This window comes from Coccinella septempunctata, chromosome 7 (genome assembly GCF_907165205.1).
Source record: "Coccinella septempunctata chromosome 7, icCocSept1.1, whole genome shotgun sequence".
Classification (NCBI taxonomy): Eukaryota; Metazoa; Arthropoda; class Insecta; order Coleoptera; family Coccinellidae; genus Coccinella; species Coccinella septempunctata.
The window spans coordinates 12,169,109-12,191,713 of NC_058195.1; the positions used below are offsets into that span (position 1 = coordinate 12,169,109).

General features: G+C 36.1%; 1 protein-coding gene across 1 annotated transcript in view; it reads right to left on the minus strand.

The window, feature by feature from the left end:
- Positions 1-20,605, minus strand: part of LOC123316842 (matrix metalloproteinase-2-like) — a 141,657-nt gene extending 121,052 nt beyond the window's left edge. Inside the window, exon 1 of the mRNA XM_044903095.1 lies at positions 20,160-20,605. Within this exon, the coding sequence (XP_044759030.1) occupies positions 20,160-20,297 (138 nt within the window). The 5' untranslated portion in view covers positions 20,298-20,605. The remainder of the gene's footprint in view (positions 1-20,159) is intronic.
- Between the last annotated feature and the right edge of the window lie 2,000 nt (positions 20,606-22,605).

Genomic DNA, 22,605 nt, shown 5'->3' on the forward strand with positions numbered 1-22,605 from the left:
TTGAAATCTACAATTGATGTAACGTATTTGAACTTTAGCCATTGCATTTCCCATGCAAATAACAACTGGATTTGGTATGCCTTCAATCAGTTTGTATAAACTTCAATTATGTTCGTCACATATTTTCCGAATAGATTCGACATTGTGATAAAATACGTAATAACAGAAACTTTTACGTAGAACGGGAAACATAGCGTTGATTTAAAACCCAAAAATGTTTCGACAAGCGTCATAACCACACATTTTCATACTATACAGAGTGAAATGTGTCAAATTTCCATGGCCAACCGACTGCTAACATAAAAGTGAATGGAGTATAAGTATATCAAACTGTCAAAATATTAATAAATAGTCAAATTTCTCGAATTTTAAGGTCAATGACATACACTTCAGAATAAGAAGTATTGAATTGATGTGACCGATTGTTGATGAAAATCCATAATTGACCTAAAACAACATAATATCATCATATCACAGTTCATTTCACAAGTAATTGATGTTATCGAAAACATGCTTTTTTCGTAGTGTTCCAATTCAAACATTCTCATGAAGAGCAAAAAAATTGTGTTTCTGAAAAAACTCTAACAGGGCCTCGCTGTCAGTTCATTTTATATTTACATAATCTTTATTCGTTTCAAGTGCATTACCTACCTATTGTGTGGATTTGTGTGGTTTGAATGCGGAAAAATTTCATTATTATTATTATTATCGTACCTATACAAGAAAAAACCCTCTAGAAGGTTCAACATTTGTCCTTTCACACAAAGGATGACTAATTCCCATGCGAAGTTCATTCCAGATTAGTACCAAGAAACGTGTTTCCACGAATGAAACATCTACAGGAAAACGACTGAAAAATAAGACATAATGTGTTGGCGCCTACACAGAGTTCAAATGTGTGTAGTTTCCATGCACATAAATTGCATGAATTGACAATGAAATTACAGTGTTCTTGTTTAGGCGCAAAATAGAGACGGATACATGTTTTATCAGCAACTGGATGCCTCAGAGGAATCTGCAGCGGGAAATAGTTTTTTTTTTTATTTTTGTGTCGTTTGCTGTTATCGCATTCTGAAGGTCAGTTGAAGAAATCATTTTCGATGAAAACTAATTGAAATATCTCCTAAACGAGTATTTCAATGTGTCCACCCTACGTTCACAAAGAAAATGAGCCACCTGTGATTTTTTCATAGTAAAATGGAACCCAACTTTTGAAACTAAGTTGGACGCTATCTAATTGGGTACTTTGGCTGAATACAACTCTGTTTAAAAGATCCACAGATGTGTAATGTCACCGATTTAGCTTGTCATTCTGAAGGGAATTTTGTTTTTCTAACTTAAAATGGCTATATCTTTTTATCAGGGTAGAATCGGAAAAAATGGTACCTATAGGAAAAAACAGGAATCTACTGTTAAAATATTTGTGAGAGTCAAATACTCACCCTGTATAATTCAGGGAATCTTTGGAATATAATTCAAAACGTTGAACATATTTGTGAGAGCTTAATACAGCACTGGTTGAATTTCTCTTATGGGAAATCATTTGTCATTACAGAGATGAATTACCCTAGATATCTGTGTTGCGATATGGCATTTAGCCAACTAATAAGAAATACTCTTACAAGTGTAGATACTATGTTTCCATGATTTACGCAAGAAAATACTATGTACGTTGTTGAGAAACATCGAATGAATAGGTGACAAGGAGGCGTGGTAAATCATATTTTAGGGTTGGTCATAGTTCGATAGCTAGGAAAATTTCATCAACTTTCGCAACTTCTGCATTTATTGCATTCTGTAATGATGAAATTTTATCGTGTGAGAATATTCAACACTTTCAGACAAAGATATCCAGGTAATTTTTTCAGAAATGAAATGGCAACAACACCTCCAGGTTTTCCATGAAGATTATAATGAATTCATTTAAATCTTTGTTGTTATTCTGTTATTTCGTATTTTCAATAATGGAATCGTGCTAGTAGAAGAAACAAGTTTAATCATGGGAACTTTCGGAGAATGAATTAGAATTTGGTGTGCTGTACCTACCTAAAACAACCAAGTTTTTCCTGGAAATTCATGAGATGATTCTGATGTGGTAAACTTAAGTAAAGTTGCACTTATAACAAATAAATGAAAAAACTATTATAGGGGAATCCGTTTCGGAGTAAGTAAACTCTGATGTGTGCAAAGTTTTCTTGTGGATTCGCTACAGGCCCAAATTTAGAAGAGTTTTGTACATACGAGGATATATTGATTTCTAGTTAGCCTAGACCAGTTCCATGCATAAAAAAACTACTGCGTTACCATAGCAACAAATAATTACTTAGAAGTGTCATTGTGAAGTTTGAGGTCAGAAATGTAAACCAGAGTTACGCAATAAATTAAAAGAAAGAAGATGTCCACCGAAATTGTGAAAATCGAAAAAATGGAGTATCGAGCCATCATCAGGTACCTGTATTTAAAAGGATTAAGAGGTAAGCAGATTTACGAAGATATGGAATTTTCCATTGAAGATGATGACCGATCGGGAAAGCCAGTTTCTGTGTCAGTCTTCGAAAATATCGATGCAGTTCATAACATGATTTTATCAGACCGTGAATTGGTCTAAAACGGATATCTGAAGCACTAAATATTTCAAACGAACACGTTCATCATATAGTTCAATTTGGACACGAGAAAAATTGCTGGAAAATGGAGCCCCAAATGTTTGAATGTTGACCAAAAGCGTGCAAGGATGCAAGAAGCATCGCGTTCGAACTGTGTTCGATTTGAAAACGATGTAGACTTCTTAAACCGAATTGTTACTATGGATGAGACTTGGGTACATTTCTACGATCCAGAAACAAAGCAACAATCGATGGAATGGCGACACTCTGGTTCTCCAAGACCTGAGAAGTTTCGTGTCCAAGAATCTGCTGGATAAGTTCTTGCTTCAGTTTTTTGGGATTGCCATGGAGTAATCATGATTGATTTTCTGGATAAGGGTAGAACAATAACCGGAGATTACTATTCGAAATTACTAACCACTCTACGGGAAAAAATTTAAGAGGAAAGACGCGGAAAGCTATCCAAAGGTGTTTTGTTTTTGCAGGACAAAGCCCCTGGACACAAATCTCATGTTGCCATGCAAAAAATTCGTAATCTAGGGTTTGAATTACTAGAACCCTTATTCACCAGATTTGGCTCCATCCGACTATCATATCTTTCCTCGATTGAAAAAAAGTTTGAAAGGTCGTAAATTTTCTTCCAACGTACGTAATGAAAGCTGTGGAGGTTTGGTTTGTAGAACAAGAAGAAACATAGAGGCGTTGCAGGTTCGCTGTAATGAATGTATCCAATTAAGAGGAGAATATGTTGAGTAATAAAATATGTTGACATTGAAATTTTGTTCGTTTCTATAGTAGGCTAAGAATTTTTCAATATATCCTCGTACATATATGTCAATTTGAGTTGAAAAAACTGTTGTGGGCATGTTACAATTCGCAATTTTGAATCTGACGAAGCGAAATGTCATTTCACAATAAAATGAAGCCTCAGTTTCCATCTAGTTTGTCGTTCAGTGTATCCAGATTCCATCCAATCTACTGCCATAAAAATCATCATTATCTTTTAAATATAGCGTGATATGCAACGAAGGTTGAGTAGATACTTAAATGCAAGTGAAACCTATGACTTTTATGAGCACAAATAAAGAGATTCATGATAGGATCACCTTCACATTTGCCATACTATACTCTTATAAGTGCTCCATTAAGACAAGTGAAGTGTTCGGATTTTTTCCGCCATTATTGATACTGAATAAGGAGGTTTTTTCCAATTGTCTTTGAGATAAAAGGAAACAAACCATGAAATTCTGCAGTTGAACCTTTTCTCACGGTAAACATTCGGATATTGTTGTTGTGAAACCACACTGTGTTCACACAATTCGATGAAGGTTTGATCTTCCAGGAATTCCAATGATGAAAATATCATCGTTGAGCTTGCTTTGAGATGGAATCAAAGAAATTCATTCAAATGACCTTAGTGATGGTTTTATTCTCGATTTTATTGCTTGAACTACGACTTTTTCACCAAGAATAAGTCAAGAAAGAATTACACGGTTCATTGTATTCGAGATTTATAGAAATACGAGGATATATTGAAAAATCCTTAGCCTACTATCGAACCAAATAAAATTTCAATGTCAAAATATTTTTTTACTCAACATTTTCTTCTCTTAATTCGATAAATTTATTACAGCGAACCTGTAACGTCTCTTGACCTTTCAAAAAAAATGTTTCTTCTTGCTCTGCAAACCAGACCTCCAGAGCTTTTATTACCTCCTCGTTGGAAGAAAATTTACGACCTTTTAAACTTTTTTTCAATTGAGGAAAGAGATGATAGTCGGATGGAGCCAAATCTGGTGAATAAGGGGGTGTTCTAGTAATTCAAACCCTAAATCACGAATTTTTTGCATGCAACATGAGATTTGTATGCAGGGGCGTTGTCCTGCAAAAACAAAGCACCTTTGGATAGCTTTCCGCGTCTTTTATCTTTAATTTTTTCCCGTAGAGTGGTCAGTAATGTCGAATAGTAATCTCCGGTTATTGTTCTACCATTATCCAAAAAATCAATCATGATTACACCATGGCAATCCTCTTTTGCCTTTTTTGAAGCTTCCAGTCCAATTTTTCACGGTCGCATACGAAGGACATTGATCAGCAAGAGTAGGTACTAAGCATATCTTCGTAAATCTGCTCACCTCTTAACCCTTTTAAATACAGTTACTTGATGATGGCTCGATACTCCAATTTTTCGATTTTCATAATTTCGGTGGATATCTTCTTTCTTTTAAAGTATTGCGTAACTCTGGTTTACTTTTTTGACCTCAAACTTCACACTGATGCTTCTAATGAGTTATTGTTCGTTGCTATGGTAACGCAATATTTTTTTATGCATGGAACTGGTCTAGGCTTACTAGATATCAATACATCCTCGTATATTTTTAATATAGCAAGCTTTTTTCTTGGTAACTAGGTCTGGAACAATAAAATACCAGAAATTCAAAAGATATGACTAGTTGCCACTTCAAATGAACAAAATTGATTGTGAGAGATAGTGAGGGTTTTCACATTTTCTCCAGTTGGAATCCAATAGTTAACTGAAAATGACAAAGTGACATCCTTCGATTGGGTACGACAATATTTCAATCCTCATTCGACTATTATTTACTAACAGGAAACACCATAATCATATGTAGGACATTGATATATATTTATAATTCGGCATGAACCATATGAATGAGTCACCCAAGTCGGTGATGCTTCATTTGGTAGCAGACCAATTAATGTATGTTGGTAATGAAATCAGGGGATATGTAGACTAGATTGGATGGATCATGAAGACGTCCGAACCTTAATTAATTACCCAGTTCCCTCAAGGTTTCACTCAGTATAACAACATTTGTCATGTTTCAAGCGTTTCTTTCTTCATAAACCACGCACTATCTGCAAAATTTTGCACCGAGAGAAACACAAGGAGGTTTCAGATATTGTATAGATATTTTTGTAAGAAAAAGTATCTTTCTACACACCCTGTATGCATAAAATGAATGAACCGAAAAACAAGCGGTTGACGTATCCCTATTATGTGTAGAAACACTATGTCAATTAATTTCGATGAAGCTTGAGGAATTTCACAAAGGCCAAATTGAATTAACGAATTTCATCGAAGACATGCTGGTTGGTTCAAAATCAGTAAAATTGAATTTTCTTCGTTGACAATGTTCACCCTAGCGAAGAACACAAGCGTATAATGAATATGAGATCACCGTAACCTTTTTTATTGAGGTAATTCCAGAATAAAATATATTCTGAACAAAAAACTTCACTCTTCATTCACTTCACTTCAACCTCGACTTCAACACCCTTAATATCAAGAAGTGGTGAAATTCAGGAAGGCCATTTTTGTAAGGATATTTGCAATGTTTTTGGACAACAGTTTTCATGGATAATTATCATTCTATTGACCCCCGAAATATTAATGAATGAAGTGGAAATATGTAAACCTAGACTGCATTGATTTTGTCAGGGATTACTCATACAATATTCCCTACAGTCAGTGGTACCCAAACTTTGTTCATTAGCACAGTTCTCTCTGAACTAATTTGTGTTTTCCTCCAGCTATCTGTGCTATTGATTGAAATATTTTCCCCGAAATGAAAAATGTTTAAAAACTCAACTTTCAACTTTGAAACGTTGGAAATCTTTACCAAATTCTTCTCTACTCATACCTCAGATCAAATGAAAGTTTTATGAGACAAAAATACTTTATACTACATAAAAACTACAATCACACAAATACTGAGCTCAAGTCGTGTCCAAATCAAGAATGTAATCTCCGAAGAGTAGCTCCATCGAGAAACATTTTTCGTGAAAATTATTTGAACTTTTCCCAACACTTTCAATGGTAAAATACAATGCCATTGGCTTCTAATTCTGGGACACCTGTAAATAGCATATTCTCGCAAATTCAATAGAAGCTGGGGCGTTACGTTCAAGTACGAAATATCAACCTCTAAAATTATACAGGGTGTTAAAGTTTGAAAGTTTTTTTCTCATTGTGTCTAAACTTCACAAGATATTCACCTGAAATTGGGCATAGATATTACAATTGAAAGTTTACAACATGTGACGTGCCAATTTCGATTGCATATCTACAGGGTGATATTTTTTCTGGAACACTGTCCCCTGTTCTCCCCCAGAATTTTTTCGTGTTGAGCCACTGTGAATTTGAAAAAAAGTAAAAAGTATCTTTGTTGTTATACTAAACTTTATGGTCTCTTGTAGTTTTGTCGTATCTGCTACCGATTTCGAGAAAAAAAAAGTTGAACGAGAGAATTCTCGAAATCCTCAGAAAAATCCAAATTGTTATAAGAATTCAGTAAGTAAGCTGTGGTGAATGAATTCATTGTTAGTTTCGACACATCAAATTGAACGTTTGTGTTGAATATCTTGTAAAGTGTAGGTAATATAAGAAAATAACTTTGACACCCAGTATCTCGAAAAGAATTTTTTCTTGAAATTTCTTGAGGATTCTCCTCTGTTTCCTTTGTACCTCAAATTTAGGAACACCCTGTATAGAGTTGTTGGAGGATTTGAAGCTATTTCGCTTGGTGTTTGGCAGGCATAAGCGCGACCAACTGTGAGGCTCATCATATAAAGTTCGATATTAATTTAGTGGGTAAGAATTCAACTTAAACGGAGACCTCAACAAAAACGATTCAAGTATTCATCGATCTATTCCTGAAAGTAACGGATCAACAGGAAATTGCCTGCAAATTATTTATGACCCATAGGTGAATATCGATTGAAGGAACCGGATTCGTGCGTCAAACTTTGTGGTGAAATATATGGTTACTCATAGGAAACATCTCTGATTTGAGGTAGATGCTCTTGCAGTTCCACAGGAAGACCTCTAGTATGCAAGGAGGGCAAAATTCGTTGTATACTGAGGGGATCTCGAGAACTATAAGAGCTAGAAGAAAACGGATGACACATTTCCTAGCTCTTTTTCAGAGAAACAAAGATAGGTGAAGAACGTAGCCTCCTACGATTCTTCGTTTTTGAGTAATTAGCAAAAAAATGAGAAATTGACGATTTCGAAATATTCTCATAACTTCTTTGTCTTTGAAGTTACAGAACTGAAACTCGAACCTTCTTAGGCACTTTTATACGTAGAATCTACTGACAAAAAATTTTCTTACAATTCCAAAATTACAAATTCAATAAAAGCTTCCCTTTAAAAAAACGAAAATTCGCCTGATGATTCAAAATAAAAAAATATTTTGAGCTCGTCAGTGGATTCTACGTAGAAAAGTACCTGTAGAAAGTTCAAGTTCAGATCTGTAACTTCAAAGACAAAAAAGTTATGAGAACTTTTCGAAATCGTCAAAATCTCATTTTTTGCTAATAACTCAAAAACGAAGAATCGTAGGAGGTCAAGGTTTTCACCATTCATTGTTCCTCTGAAAAAGAGTGTGTCATCCTTCTTCTTCTTTTATAGTTCCCGAGATCCCCTCAGTAGACAACGAATTTTGCCCGCCCTGTACATAATGATGGTCCAAATAATGCGTTACGTGGTATTTAATGTTTTATATCCTAGTCACGAATTCCACTATTTGAAAACATTGACCCTTTATACCGGGTGAGTCTATGACTCATACAAATATTTCAACAGTAAATTCTTGAGGTCGAAAGAAACATTTTTTTTTCCTATACCATTTTTTCCGATTCAGCCCTGATAAACATAAAATTACTCGAAAATGGCATTTAATACGAGAAAATATGAAGAATACTTCAAATATTCATTAGACAGCGTCCAACTTAGTTTCAAGAGTTGGGTTCTTTGAATTTTTGGTATTTTTATGGTACGTAATGGTCATAACGAGGGTCATAATGAGAAAACTGGAAGACGTGGGTGATATTTTGTGTTCGAAAAAGATTCATCAAATAAATGAACAACTATATTCTGAAATTCATTCATTCGATAAAACCGTTTGTGAGATAGAACTGAAAATAATTTTTTTTATGGTTTTCAACAGCCTGTATCTTTTAAACCGAGCCGATTCGGAAAAAATGTTGAAGGAAAAAAGAGTTTCTTTTGACCTCAAGAATCTACTGTTAAAATATTTGTACGAGTCAAAGACTCACCCTGTATACACAAAAATTCGATGAACTGATAATAATGGTATATTTTTGAAATAAAGGAAGTGTACAGTTCGTCAATATTTTTCATTTGAACTAGAAAAAGAAAATTTTATCTCCTTAGGAAGCCCGGATATTATTAAAAATATGTCATAGAAAACAGAATAAATAAATATTTCAGAAATTTTTCTTATACCTGGGTCTTAGGGGTAAGTAGGTATTCTCAATCAAAATTTGAGAAAATTCAAACCTTATGAAAACCCTCTTGACGATAGGTGAATAAACCGTCAGTGTACTGTTTTCTACGTTATTTAATCTCGTGGAGAACTTTTTAAGCTCAACAAAATTGTTCTTGATCATTGTTCTCTATATCTTATAGTTTACTCAGCGTCGACCATAATAATCGATATTTTTCTTCATTTCATCATTACATAGAAATGAACGAGGAAATGAATTTCACACAAAAACCTACTCGAATGAATTCTCTATATTATATTGAAACTCCCATCAAAATTGGACATCTGGTTCCAGAGTTATGGAAACCCCTATTTATCTAGCAGAACCACTTTTAAAATTTGGAGTTTTTTGCGGCCATAATTTTAGGCAAATTTTAGGCTAATTTATTACCTCAATTAAAAATTTTTCTCCCCAATTTTTGAAGATATTGGGGGTTCTGCTAGCTAAACGTTCTAGCAGAACCCAGAAGCTAATGGAACATTAAGCAAGAATCTGACAATATCACAATTTTAGGCTCTCATTTGAACCTACTACGGATTTCTGTAGAATGAGTTAAAAAAAACTAGCTTAAGCTAGCTAGCTTAAACTTAAGCTAGCAGAACCCTCAATTTCTCCAAATTTTGGGCAGTAAGAAATTTTAAATTGGGGTAATAAATTACTCTAAAATTATGGCCGCAAAAAAAACAAAATTTAAAAGTGGTTCTGCCAGTTTAATGGGGGTGTTATGGACAGAAAAACATACAAACAAAACAAACAAACTAACAAACACGCGAACTTTCACATTTATAATATTAGTATTAGTAAGGATAAAATAATAACCGAGACCTCTCGAAACCTACAAAAATGGGACCCCCTGTACAACAAATAAGAATTTTTTTTATAATCCCTACTTCATTATTGAACGAAATACGAGACCATGTCATTTGGGCCAGCAGATCGGCTACGCACACTCCTAACCCCACATTATAACCAAATGAGCAAATAAAATAATGAGAGGGGTAGATGAACACACGCTAAATTTAGGGTGGGCAAGACTGGGATCGAAGCTATATACGGCACACACAAACAAAACGTGAACACACCTTCGTACGTCCGACCTGTGGAGAGTGAATCATACGGAATCACTTCCGGACCACATGGAATTTCAATACCGTTCTCGAATTTGCATAGGGGAATAGAAACAGAATGAGTTCGATTTGAACTCTTGCGAAATTATTGATTAAGCTATACGAGAATTGGTTTCGAATTGTTGATAATTATATCTGGGGTACCATAAGTGGAATAATGTATGTCAGCGGAATAAATTCCACTTTCACTATCGATCTCGTAATCGCAGAATAACAGGGGAATAGGAAAAAGGACAGTTTTAGACCTAGCTTTAGATATAGGTTCACAAACTTTGCGAACTTCTCTTCAATATCTGTTATTTCCGAAATCTTAGTACTCAAATCATTTTCCGAAATATCTCAATTTTCATAGTCCCAAATGGAATTGTTCAATTTATAAATTATGTATCACCCAAAAACTAATTTGCCTAAGATTTTTAATGGCCAAAACCGCATCGCTCTATCTCCTTTTGTTTTTAAGTTATAAGGGAAAACTAACTTTTCGGCTCTTCGTACTGGTGCCTCAAAGATTTTTTCAGTCCGCCACTTCAGTGATATAGTGCTAACTTTTATTTTTTTTTAAATATAAACCTTGTGTTATTCTTACATATTCCAGTCCCATATTTTTTTCTGTTTCAGAATATACATAAATCGTGTCTCTGATTGTTCTTTCAATAAAACAACTCAAAAACTAGTTCGGTCTAGTTGGCAGGTCATTTCATTGATAATATGATAATGAACTGTGCTTCTAAATTGTGTCAGGTATTGAATGACACAGGCTTTGCCTTTACTGGATTTCTTTAGGTTTATTATTCAGATTTTAAAATTGTAACAACCTTGTAAATTCCAAAAAATAAACCTTATCATTATTACTAATATGAGAGATTTTGGAGATCACTTTCATTCCAGATATTTGAAAGGATGAAAAATTTCCTTATACGGAATGAGACTTTCAGGAAATTTTATCAACCTGGATTCAACTGAACATGTTCCGAAACTTTTTCAACTAATAGATAATTTAAATACTATTGCCAACGCCTTTTCGAACACCTTCACAAATAAGGCTGTTCCAGAACTAGTATAGATAGATTGAAGTAGTCATGGAAATTCTAATAATTTCCTCATTTCCGAGATTCTTCTCGAATATCCGGAATGACAGTGATCTCCAAAATCTCTCATAACCTGACACAACATAGGAGCATAAAGTTCATTATCATATTATCAATGAAAATGACCTGCCAACTTGACAGAACTTGTTTTTGAGTTTTTTATTGGAAGAACAATTAGAGATACGACATATATTATATATTTTGAATCATAAAATAATATGGGACTCCAATTTGTAAAAATAACATGGAGTTTATACACTGCGCAAAAAATGAACGCACATTATGGAAATCTCAAATTTATTCTACAACTGAAGGTGTTCTCAATGATAATTATTTTTATCAGAATTATGCATGCATATGTTATCCACTTCCAACGGTTTTCTTCAATACAGATGTTTTTTCCCCAGCAGGAATAAAAAATCAATTCTAGTGATCGATAGTTTTTCTTTCGTTTGATTTTCTACACTCGATCGCTATGCAACGCGAAACACGCAATTTGACCCAAGAGGAATGTGCCCAAGCGGTAGTTTTGCGAGAAGAAGGGTGGACATACACAAGAATTGCAGAAAGGTTTGGAGTTTCCCATACAAGTGTGTCCAGAATGTTGCAGCGATTCAGGGAGACAGGTATGAATGTCCGAAGACCAGGACAGGGTAGACCACTGGTAACAACTGCCATTCAAGAACGTTACTTGAGAGTTTCTTCGTTGAGACAACGGTTTGCAACCGCTCGCCCCTTCAAATTCAGCTTGAGCAAACTCATGAGGTGCAAATTAGCACTCAGACAATAAGAAATCGCCTCAGAGAATATGATTTGAGGCCTCGTGTCGCGGCAAGAGGCCCAGCTCTTACCCCAGCTCATCGAAGGGCGCGTTTGGATTTTGCGAGAGAGCATATCCATTGGGAAGAGGCTGATTGGGAAAGAGTTCTCTTCACAGATGAGTCTAGATTCTGCCTCTACCATTGTGATCGACGTTTACTTGGATACAGACGTCCACATGAAAGATATGCTCAGTGCAATTTCCTGAATACTACTGGGGGAGGATCGATTATGGTATGAGGTGGAATATCTTTGACTGCTCGCACAGACCTAGTGGTCGTTGATAATGGAGCTATGAATGCTGATAAGTATATAAGGAACATTCTTGAAGAGCATGTAGTGCCATTTGCCCCATACATTGGTGAAAATTCCATTTTTATGGACGATAATGCCAGACCCCATCGTGCGCGCATCGTTCAGGAGTACCGTGAAGAGGTTGAAGTCTCTCGAATGGAATGGCCAGCAAGAAGTCCAGATCTCAATCTGATTGAGCAGGTTTGGGACAACCTCAATAGAAGGCTGAGAAGTTCAGAAAATCATCCAGCTACTCTTAATGACTTAGGAATCCAACACGGAGAAATCTGGGAAGGGTTAGATCAGAACATCACTCATTTTGAGTATGAACCGTCGTTGCCGAGCTGTAATTAACGCAAGGGGTGGAAATACCAAGTATTAAATCACTTATCAGCATTTCAGTATTTTGAACATTGTTCATTTCTCTTCTTTCACATAAGATTCGGTGAAATCCTGAATTTTTCTTCCATTTAATGTGTCTTGTTTCGTTTGAAACCTTCCCGAGAGAACATAAAAAATAAGTTATAAAGTCAATGTAGAGTAAACTTTCATTAAAATTGAGATTTTCAGAATGTGCGTTAATTTTTTTTCGCTGTGTATTAAAAAAAAATGAAAGTTACCACTATATACTCGACTATATATATGAAAGAATTTAGTAAGGCTAAGAATTCAAGTAAAATTATAACTGAAATATTCTTCTTTACTATAAAAGCGATGTTGTTATTAAAAGTCATTATCAGAAATAATGAAAAGAACTTATGGACTATAAATATCTCGAAATATTCTGCTTTCAGAAGATGACCCTGCTAGATAGGTGGTTGTATTGAAAAGAAACACGGAAGGGAGTGTTCTTGTCACTGTCAAATGATTATTAAATAGATATTCAGATCCTTTCTTAGAAACACGATTATAGAAAGCAATTGCTTTCTTACGAAGATGGCCTTCGATATGAGAAGTTTCCTGCCGTGTAGGGATTACAAAATGTTGATTTAATCCTCTTATTTATACTCTTTCAGTCTTTGAACTATTGACTTGGACACGATCTTAGGTAGACATGAAATGGAACAGTATCAAGTATGCATTGTTTGCACTCAACCTTGTTTTTCGTTATTACTTTGAAATGGGTATCCTTTTCAATTAACATTCAACATGCTAAGTGATAGTAAGACACACAGTAATATCAATATTTCAATACCAACCAACATGCAGTAGTAAGAAAAGTATCCAGGAACAGAGTATCTTTTTTTTTATCAGCATCCTAAGATTTCAAAACATTTTCTTATTCAGAGTGAGTCTTTGGCTTGTACAAATATTTTAACAGTAGATTTTTGAGGTCAAAAGAAACACTTTTTTCCTATTTCATTTTTTCCGATTAGGCCCTGATAAAAATATATAGCCATTTCAAGTTTTCCTAATGAGTCTACTGCTAAAATATTTGTACGAGTCAAAGAGTCACCCCGTATAAATCTACTCGACCTCTACAAAAATTGTCTTCGATTTACTGAATTTATTCCAAGTTATACTTCATTCAAATTTATTTTAGCAGTCGGTTGGCCATGAAATAATTTTCTCAAGTTTTTGTAACTAGAACGAAGTTAGGTTGGCACTCATGAAATGTCGTTAATGTCATAACGCCGTTGCCACAACTAATATCAATTTTTATTACGAAAATTCGAAAATGCCGAAAGTGATTGAAAAAAGAGACAGGGTTTCAGGAAGTGCTATTTAGAATTCAGGTCCGCTCATTCAAATAGTTATACCCTGATATTCTAAAATCCACAATACGTCAGACGATAGCGAAAATATTCAATGTAAGAGAATTTATATAATGTTTCATCTGAATCTAAAAGACTTATATTTCAGCTGAATATTTCCACAATCAGAAAGATTGTGAATGAAGAGTATGACAAAGAATTTCCTTCTATTGGGAGACCCAAAAAAGTGGTGGCATTTGAGAATTTTATGTTTGAGTGAAGTAACAGGGGGGGTTAACTCCCTTGAAATGATTTTGTTCGGGCAGAAGTAGTGCCATCTATCGAGTTTTTTCCTTTTAACTATCGACGAATAGATATTTTAGAGTAGATTTCTTCACGAATATCTATTTAATAGCAGCAACTTTGATTGAGAAAGAAGAAAAAGAATAAAAACAACAACAATGTGGTGGAAGCAAAGAGGAAAGTTTCCTCTTTGATGGAAGTCAAAACTTTTGACGTAAAAATATAAAAAATGATTCGAGGAAACCGTATGTGGCGGGATATTTAGCCAGAAAAACGATGAATGATATTATAATAAATGTTCGGATTGCTTGGAAGTAATTCAGGCTAAATGAAGCCAACACAAAATCGGTGAGACCTTCCTGAACATTCAATACTATTTTTCATCGCTCAACTCTAAATATCCTCGCCAAAATAACTCCTTTTAATAACTCAATTCAAAATTAGGGAAGAACTCAGGGGGCAAGTAGATGTTGAGGGGTTTCAAGCACAATATGAGGAGGTATTGTCTTCTTTTATTCCTATAGATTAATTTTTCCAATCAGATGTTACCAAATCTACAAACTGAAATTTTTTTCGCCAGTTTCAAATCTTCTGCGCATCATTACTAATTTATGTCGGAAATTACATTTTTTTCGGCATAAATTTGTGATGGTACGCGACCGAAATTTCAATCTTGATGTATTGAAATTTAAACCAAATGCGTTGGCAGTTCAGTAGGCATCTGTAATTCTGGTAGCAATGCTGCCAAAATCATGCCGGCGAAAAAGGAAAAAACTCGATAGATGTCGCTCTATAAGGAACAAATTCAGACAGAGAGTTGCGCATCTATAGGTTATCTATGTGAAGTAATGCGAAAAGTTTACTACAGGATTTTTGATAAATGTCATCGGAGAATAAGTTCCCTAAAATGGATTTTTCTATTTTTCATTTGACTTGTCCTATACAATGTACATGTCTTAAGGTAATAATAAATATTATACCTAATTATTATAATTACATCAATATATTAAAATGAATAGCCACGAATACGCGCAAATAGCCTTGTTACTTGTTTATTCATGTGAAATTTTTGTTCAACGGTGAAGTTGCATCTTAACTTGAAACTTCCTTCAACTCCTTTTACTTATATTGATGCAAGATGATTTTTGTTGAAGAATTTAACATTCATGTAATTATCTGTTAATTCCTTCGGGAAATACCCATTTCCAACCACTGCATCATATGCATTTCATCTTCGGGTTAATATTTTTGAAATCTACAAATGATGTAAGCCAAAGAAGATAACGAACATTAACTCTCCTCAAGCGAGTGCATATTATGATATTATACTGATCTCTTGTATTTTCCATGCAAATAACTGGATTTGGTATGCCTTCAATCAGTTTGTATAAACTTCAATTATGTTCGTCACATATTTTTCCGAAGAGATTCGACATTGTGATAAAATACGTAATAACAGAAACTTTTACGTAGAACGGGCAACATAGCGTTGATTTAAAACCCAAAAATGTTTTGACAAGCTTCATAACCCCACATTTTCGTACTATACAGAGTGAAATGTGTCAAATTTCCATGGCCAACCGACTGCTAAAATAAGGTTGAATGAAGTATAGATACCCACACTGTAGATTGACAGGTGGTTTTCATTCTTTTGCGGTTTCAAAGTTTCTTGATCCTTCATGCGAACACAATGAACAAGATGCTTCGCTTACAAATATGGCAAATCAACATTGCCTCAAGAAACGTCACAGTTGATAATTCCTGATGAACTAGAAGTCTGAAGGAACTGGATTGAATGGTAGTTGATCTTTCCCTGTATTTACGTAATTGAAGTTCGATCGTTGATTTCACAGATGCAGAGCTTGCAGGTCAAACACAGTTTTTTGAAAACCGCTATTTCACCATGAACCTGAAGATAGTATTTCAATGAATACAGTACAGACAAGGTAAAATGTAACGCACAATATTCATATCTTGTTTACTACTTTGTAGGAAAATGCCCGAACAGGTAATTTCAAATATGCAACGTTTCATGTATTATTGAAGAGTTTATCAGTGATTATATGAATCACCCTAGGGAAAATCACCCCCTAAGCAAGGTATCATTTTGAAAATTCAGCAATTATTTTTATGAATATTCAAAAAAAAATTGTTTGCCTTTTGTGTATAGAAGGTTGACATTGTTTAGTATCATGCTTCAAATATAGATTCGTATTATATTGCCAAAAAACTTCTGTTTGTAACAGTTTTAATGTTGTCAGTATATTTTTCACACTCATTGAAATTTCCAGATGTATGATGCAATCTAAAAATAACTAATGTTTATTAGCTTTGTTTAGACGTGAAAACGTGCTCATTTTTGAACTGCCAAAATGTCAGCGTACATTGAAAGAGAACTGCTGACCTAACAAAGCAATGCGATGTGTCCATGTATCATTCTATTTTTATAACTAGTTTTATAAAAATAACACATTCTAGGAGGGATAAATCTCCTGGAATATGACATACTTCATACTTGGAAGAGACAAGCAAACTGCATCAGTCAAGTAGTAATGGAGCGGAAAAAATATCCTTCTATTCAAAATACTTTCCTCTTGATTGCTTCTGTCCTAGAGTTCTAGTTAACATTTAGAGATTTGGAAATCCACAACAGGCTGATTAATGTAGATTGTAGACCAACAGTTTTAGGAGATCAAGCTTCAATATTGAGCTGAAAGTTTGTGGTTTTGGACATTTTTCGCAAACAAAAATATTATTTTAAAAGAGCAAAATCCAGTTATCAGAAACAGAATATTACTTTCCCATCTCAAATGACACAACCAGTAATTTTGTGGCATTATAAGAGCTCATTCTAGTTTTGTCAGTAATCTCGTAATCTCGAGAATTTGCTAGTTGTTTGTATTCTTCACTAGGTAATTGGAAGCTTCAATAACCAGTGCCAAATCTTCACCTGCTTTTCAATAATAAAGTGCCACTTTTGCCAGAGTGACCTGGCAAACATATGTGTTCCAGTCTATTGTCTTTCCCAGATTGGGAGATGTTGAATCTGAACATCAACAATAAAATCGACTCCTACGTTTGCGTTCACAAACTTGCTCCGAGAGTAAAATATGAACAAACAAAGCATACTCCGAGGAAGGCAGTTCTTTTGTGAACGCTTTAGTTGTGCTTACTTCAGATTAAGTTTGTGAACGCAACCCTGACTAGTTTCTCTCAAGGAGACATGAAACTCTATAGCAACTACTACAGCAAATAGCTCTACGTAAAATATAATTGATAATTTTTCAAGGCTGACACAGTCAAAGCTGAGTCAGTGCTCAGACCAGCAAGATTAGTGACCTTTCATCAGTGACCCAATCATCTCCACTGGAAACTGGTCTCTTGGTCTTTGGTCTTTGCCAAAACAAAGTTCGGATAAATACTCGCTATTTCAATGGTTCCTATGCCAGCCGAAAGAGTATTTGGCCACACCACTTACCTACCCAATTATTTCAGACGAGACTTCAGATTAAGGTCATCTAATTAATGTGTTCACCTCGTATTATTATTTGAAGGATAGAAAGACCTGAGAGCTAGTCTGAGAGTGTCTTTACTGTACTAGGTTTCAAAAATGTATTCACTGGCTTTGTGAATAGTTCTGTCCAGTTGGTAATTGATGCGAAAATATGCAGTTCACTGACGTCTGTATATAGACGTCAAGGATGCTGACCTCGGTGCTGACGCTTTATTAACAGAAGGAGCCTTCGCCTTTAGGTAATCCTTCTTCGAATTTGAATCCCAGGTTTTTTAGAGGTGTTCTCTAAGGGTAACCTTGACTTCCTCTTTCCCAGAAAAGCATTGCTCATTAAACTCAGGTCAAGAAAGGCAGTTATTGATCCATTTCAGTTGAGGCCTTCAAGGTTATTGAGTCTCGTATTGAGTGCTAGATCCGTGGATTTGCACTTCTGATAAGCGATCTGAGGAGAATTATGTTTTGCTCACCCCATGATGTGATGTCATACTTGGATGTATACTAAACTACACTCACCTTTTTCCAGCAAGTTGGTTTATAAAATAGGTCCAAGCTAGGATGACTCTGAAAATCCTAACAATTATTATAGAAAGTGTCCTCAGCTCTTTGTCTCAAGAAATCTACCTTCCATTGTAAACGCAAAAAATGAAAAACGAAGTCAGTTAACAGTGAGGAATTTGGACATACAGCACTGTCAATTATGGTGAAACCGAGGGGGAAACGTACTAACGACCTGTCCCATTTTGATAAGGATATTTGAGCTTGTCCACTGACACTTATCGCTTTTATACTTGCGTGGGAGTGTTACTCAGAAATTCACAAGAACAAAGCACAGAGACGAATATCTCCGGCCCTAAAACACAGAGGACCAAACAGGATAAGTCAAGTCCTTTTTAAAGCTCAGTTTGTAGTACCGATATATTCGAGTGACTTGGGACAGTCCTGTAACTTGGGACAATTACCCTCCTTGCAGATTTCTTTGTTTCTTATCATTTATGAGTGAAGGGACAAACTTATAAGATTGTGTAGCGTCTTTTCGGTTAGTTTAACAATTAATTTCTGTTGAGTTTGCCGAGACCAGAGCGTTTGAATTGACAGGAAAAATTAACGAATTCAGGAGAGTAAAAGCGCGTTTTTTATGGCCCTTATACTTTCTAGTGTCCTGTACATCTGTTTCACTTTGTGCATGTGTAATTTTTTTTCTGGATACGTGAGATATTGGGACATTAGATATGTCATGAAACAAGGTTGTTTACGAATCAAACGGCAACACGGATCTCATTCATTTATTTTGTTGTTTCATAGGGTGACTTGGGATAATGCCGAATAGGTACAAGAGGTGCATTGGCAGCAGGAAATATGCCGATTTTTCGCAGGATATTATTATTTACGTTATTTCCACAAAGAAATCACCAAAGAATGAAAGAAATCAAAGTTCCCTTGTTTTGTTTAGTTTTTTTACATTTGAGTTGCAATATATTTACTTTCGCTGTAATAAGGGTTTATCATTTAATTTCCTTGCCGAATTTCAACTATATAATCACAAATTCTGATTTTCAAAACTATATACCGTCCCAAGTCACCTATTTCGTTTGAGAGTTGAGAAATCAATAGATTTTAACTTATATCCCAAGCCTTTCAATTCGGTGGGTGACTTGAGACAAGTATATTTTATTTTTTTCAAAATTTATATCCGAATTCTGAAGCATGGTATGTCCTAATCATGTCTGAGTCATCAAGCATATTCGAAACTCTTTTTCAGATAAAAATAGATCACCGTTTTGAAAATATGACAAGTTGAATTCAACAACCGTCCCAAGTCACCCGAATCTACGGTAATTTGTGTTCAAAAATCAGTGAAATGTGAAAAATTGGGTTCTTTGGCTGAATACAACTCTGTTTGAAAGATCCACTGATGTATAGTGTCACGGATTTCGCTAGTTATTCTGAAGGTACTTTTGTTTTGTTGATGTTACAGGGGTGGCACAGCTCATCATGAAAACTTAAAATGGCTATATATTTTTATCAATGCCGAATCGAAAAAAATGGTATAGGAAAAAAGTGTTCCTTTTGACCTCAAGAATCTACTGTTAAAATATTATGGTCTTGTTCGAGGAATCGCGGTGCAAACACGCTCAACGTAAAGCTAGCAAAAGCGTATAGCAATCGGAGATGAAAATATTTTCCACTAGCCAAATGCATCAGAGCCTAAAAAATCCAAAACGACCAAAACCCTGAAGTAGCTCGGCTAACTTCGCGAGGGTCAGTAGCTACCGCATGCTGCGCGAACAGCCTGACAAAAATGCAGAAAAATCTCTGTCTGGAATGACATCGAAAAAGTTCCAATAACTTTTTCACTGATATGCCGATCTGTGGACAAGAAAAAAGGTGACATCACTCACCACATGATCGTCGATGTATTCCCTTTTAATCCTAACGGGCGCGGAAGTCGTCGATACGACAACGCACAACACAAAAACGGCGCGACAAAATAATTTGACCCCGGGCGAACACCAACTATCACTGAAACAAAGGCACATTTTCTATGATTCCCTGCACTAGCCGTAAGTGAACAAAAAATAGTCGCAGGGCATCTTAAGCCCGGAAAAACCGACGTCTCACTACCGTCCCCGCAGAAAATTCACGAGCGTCCCGTCAGGATCAGCGGTGGTTGAACTGGGTGCATGATAAGATTAGTTCGAGTAGGCCGTGAATGTCACCGCCCGCTAGCGCGTTGTTTTAGTACGGGGACAGCCTGCGTACCTACCCGACGCACGCTCAGCAGCCAAGTGAAAAGAGAACTGACTGAGAGCCTGAGCCTGAGAACCGGCGATGCAGTAAATTGGGAATTGAGCGCACGGACTTGCATCGGGCTTTGTGCGAGTTTCTGTTTGTCTGTTGTCCCTTTTTCGGTTTCTACAACTGGATGCGCGTCTTTCCAAATGCATCATTTCGATTTTCTCCGGCGGAGGGATGTTGAACTCAGTCGCAACGCGGTGTCTCGTTGAGGTTCCTCACTTTAATTCGATCTAATTGATGTCTATGAAGTTCAAGAAGGGCAAGAAGTATACAAGGCGTGGCGGTTTACGTATGCGCTCAGGAGTGTCTTAAAGTGAACCTCGAAAAGGTTCACCACGGACACCTGGCCACGCGGAATCACACTTCCATAGATCTCTGCTGACATGGGAGTGCCGTAACACCATAAAGCAACTGGTCAGAGACAACAATGTGACTCTACTGTGGGTACCCGGGCATTGTGGTGTTGAAGGAAATTAAAAAGCCAAGAACTTGCAAAAAGCGCATCAAGGTTTATACCTGCTGGACCTGAGGCTTTCTGTGAGCTTGAAAAGTACCAATACAAGGCAGCAGTCCAACAATGGGAGTTAAACAACAGATTAACCCTCTGGAGAAACTCTCCTGGAGTTACTCAGTCAAAGAAATTCGTGATGATTTCACCGACCTACACCAGAAAACTGCTGAACCTGTCACGAGCTGAGCTTTGGGTGATGGTGGGACTGCTGACAGGGAGTATGGGTAGCATAGTATATAGAGAGAAGGAGTTACAGCTCACTGTGACCTTAAGGCTTATTGTGCCCCCTGACAGAGCTGTTCTCATCGCGCCCTTTACAGATAGCCTTCCAGTTCCAGAGATCTGATGAAATCCAATATCTGGGACGGCTTCAATGAGAATAGTATCCTGTCCAAAGCACTCTTTCCTTTGGCTTGCAATGGCATAGCATTCCGTAACCAGGTGAATAGGAGTTTCTTCCTCCTCCCCACAGAATCTGCTCTCGTCGGTGTCCGACAAACCCATTCTCAACAGATGCTTCTTCAGGCGACAATGTCCTGTGAGAAAGCCAGTGAGTGTAGTTGGTTCTTACTAAGATCCAGATATTTTATGAATCTAGCAGTTTCAAAGTTCCGAAGGAACTTTTTGGAGTGATCCATCCCTGGGAGTTCCGCCAGAGTTTTTCCCTTTCGGCTGTCTCCTTATCCATAAACTTCTTCTTGTAGGTGCATTTTCCTATACCACAAAAGGGTTTTGGGCTGATGAGTGGCGTTTGTGCGCTCTCTCTGGCAAGTGTATTGGCCTTCTCGTTTCCTACGATTCCCGAATGACCGGGAACCCAGATTAAGATGACCTTATTTTTTCTTGCCTACCTCATTGCGTTTGTTCCGGCACTCCCAAATCAGCTTTGAATCAATGACATAAGAGCTCTTTCACGGCAGCTTGACTATCTACTGTACCGTATGGGTAAGTTAACAGGTGAGATTTGTAGGCTCTGTGGATCAGAAGTAGAAACCGCTGAACACATCTGTGGAAGGGAGCCAAAATTGCAAAAAAAAACGTCACTTGTTCATTTTCGACCGACGTGGCTTTTTTTCTTATTTTGAAGCTTATTATTCAAGAAATACCGAAAAGATCTGACAGTTTCAGAAAGCCGCAACAATAAAAATGAGCCCTAAAGGTCACAAAAATCGGTTATTTTGAATTATCTCCTTTTCTGAGCTTCCAATCGTTTTCGCATTCATTAAAAAAGTTGTAGAGCATAATATTTTATACAAATTTTGTTCGAAGCAAATTTTTCTACGTTTGAACGTTTTTGAGGTATATGGCGATTAATATATACATTAGACAGGGTTTCCACAATGACCTTGGCCTTTCGCATGTGTGGCTAAGCTCCTCGCCTTTATCGTCCTCTAACTCGAAAACGGTTGAGAGTATGTAAAATTGCCTTCAGACAAAAGTTGTAAAGAATTTTATTATCTACAACTTACATATTGAATACAGAAACTATTGGACTTACGGGATCAGAGATATTTTTAAAAGTATGCCTTTTTATAAGC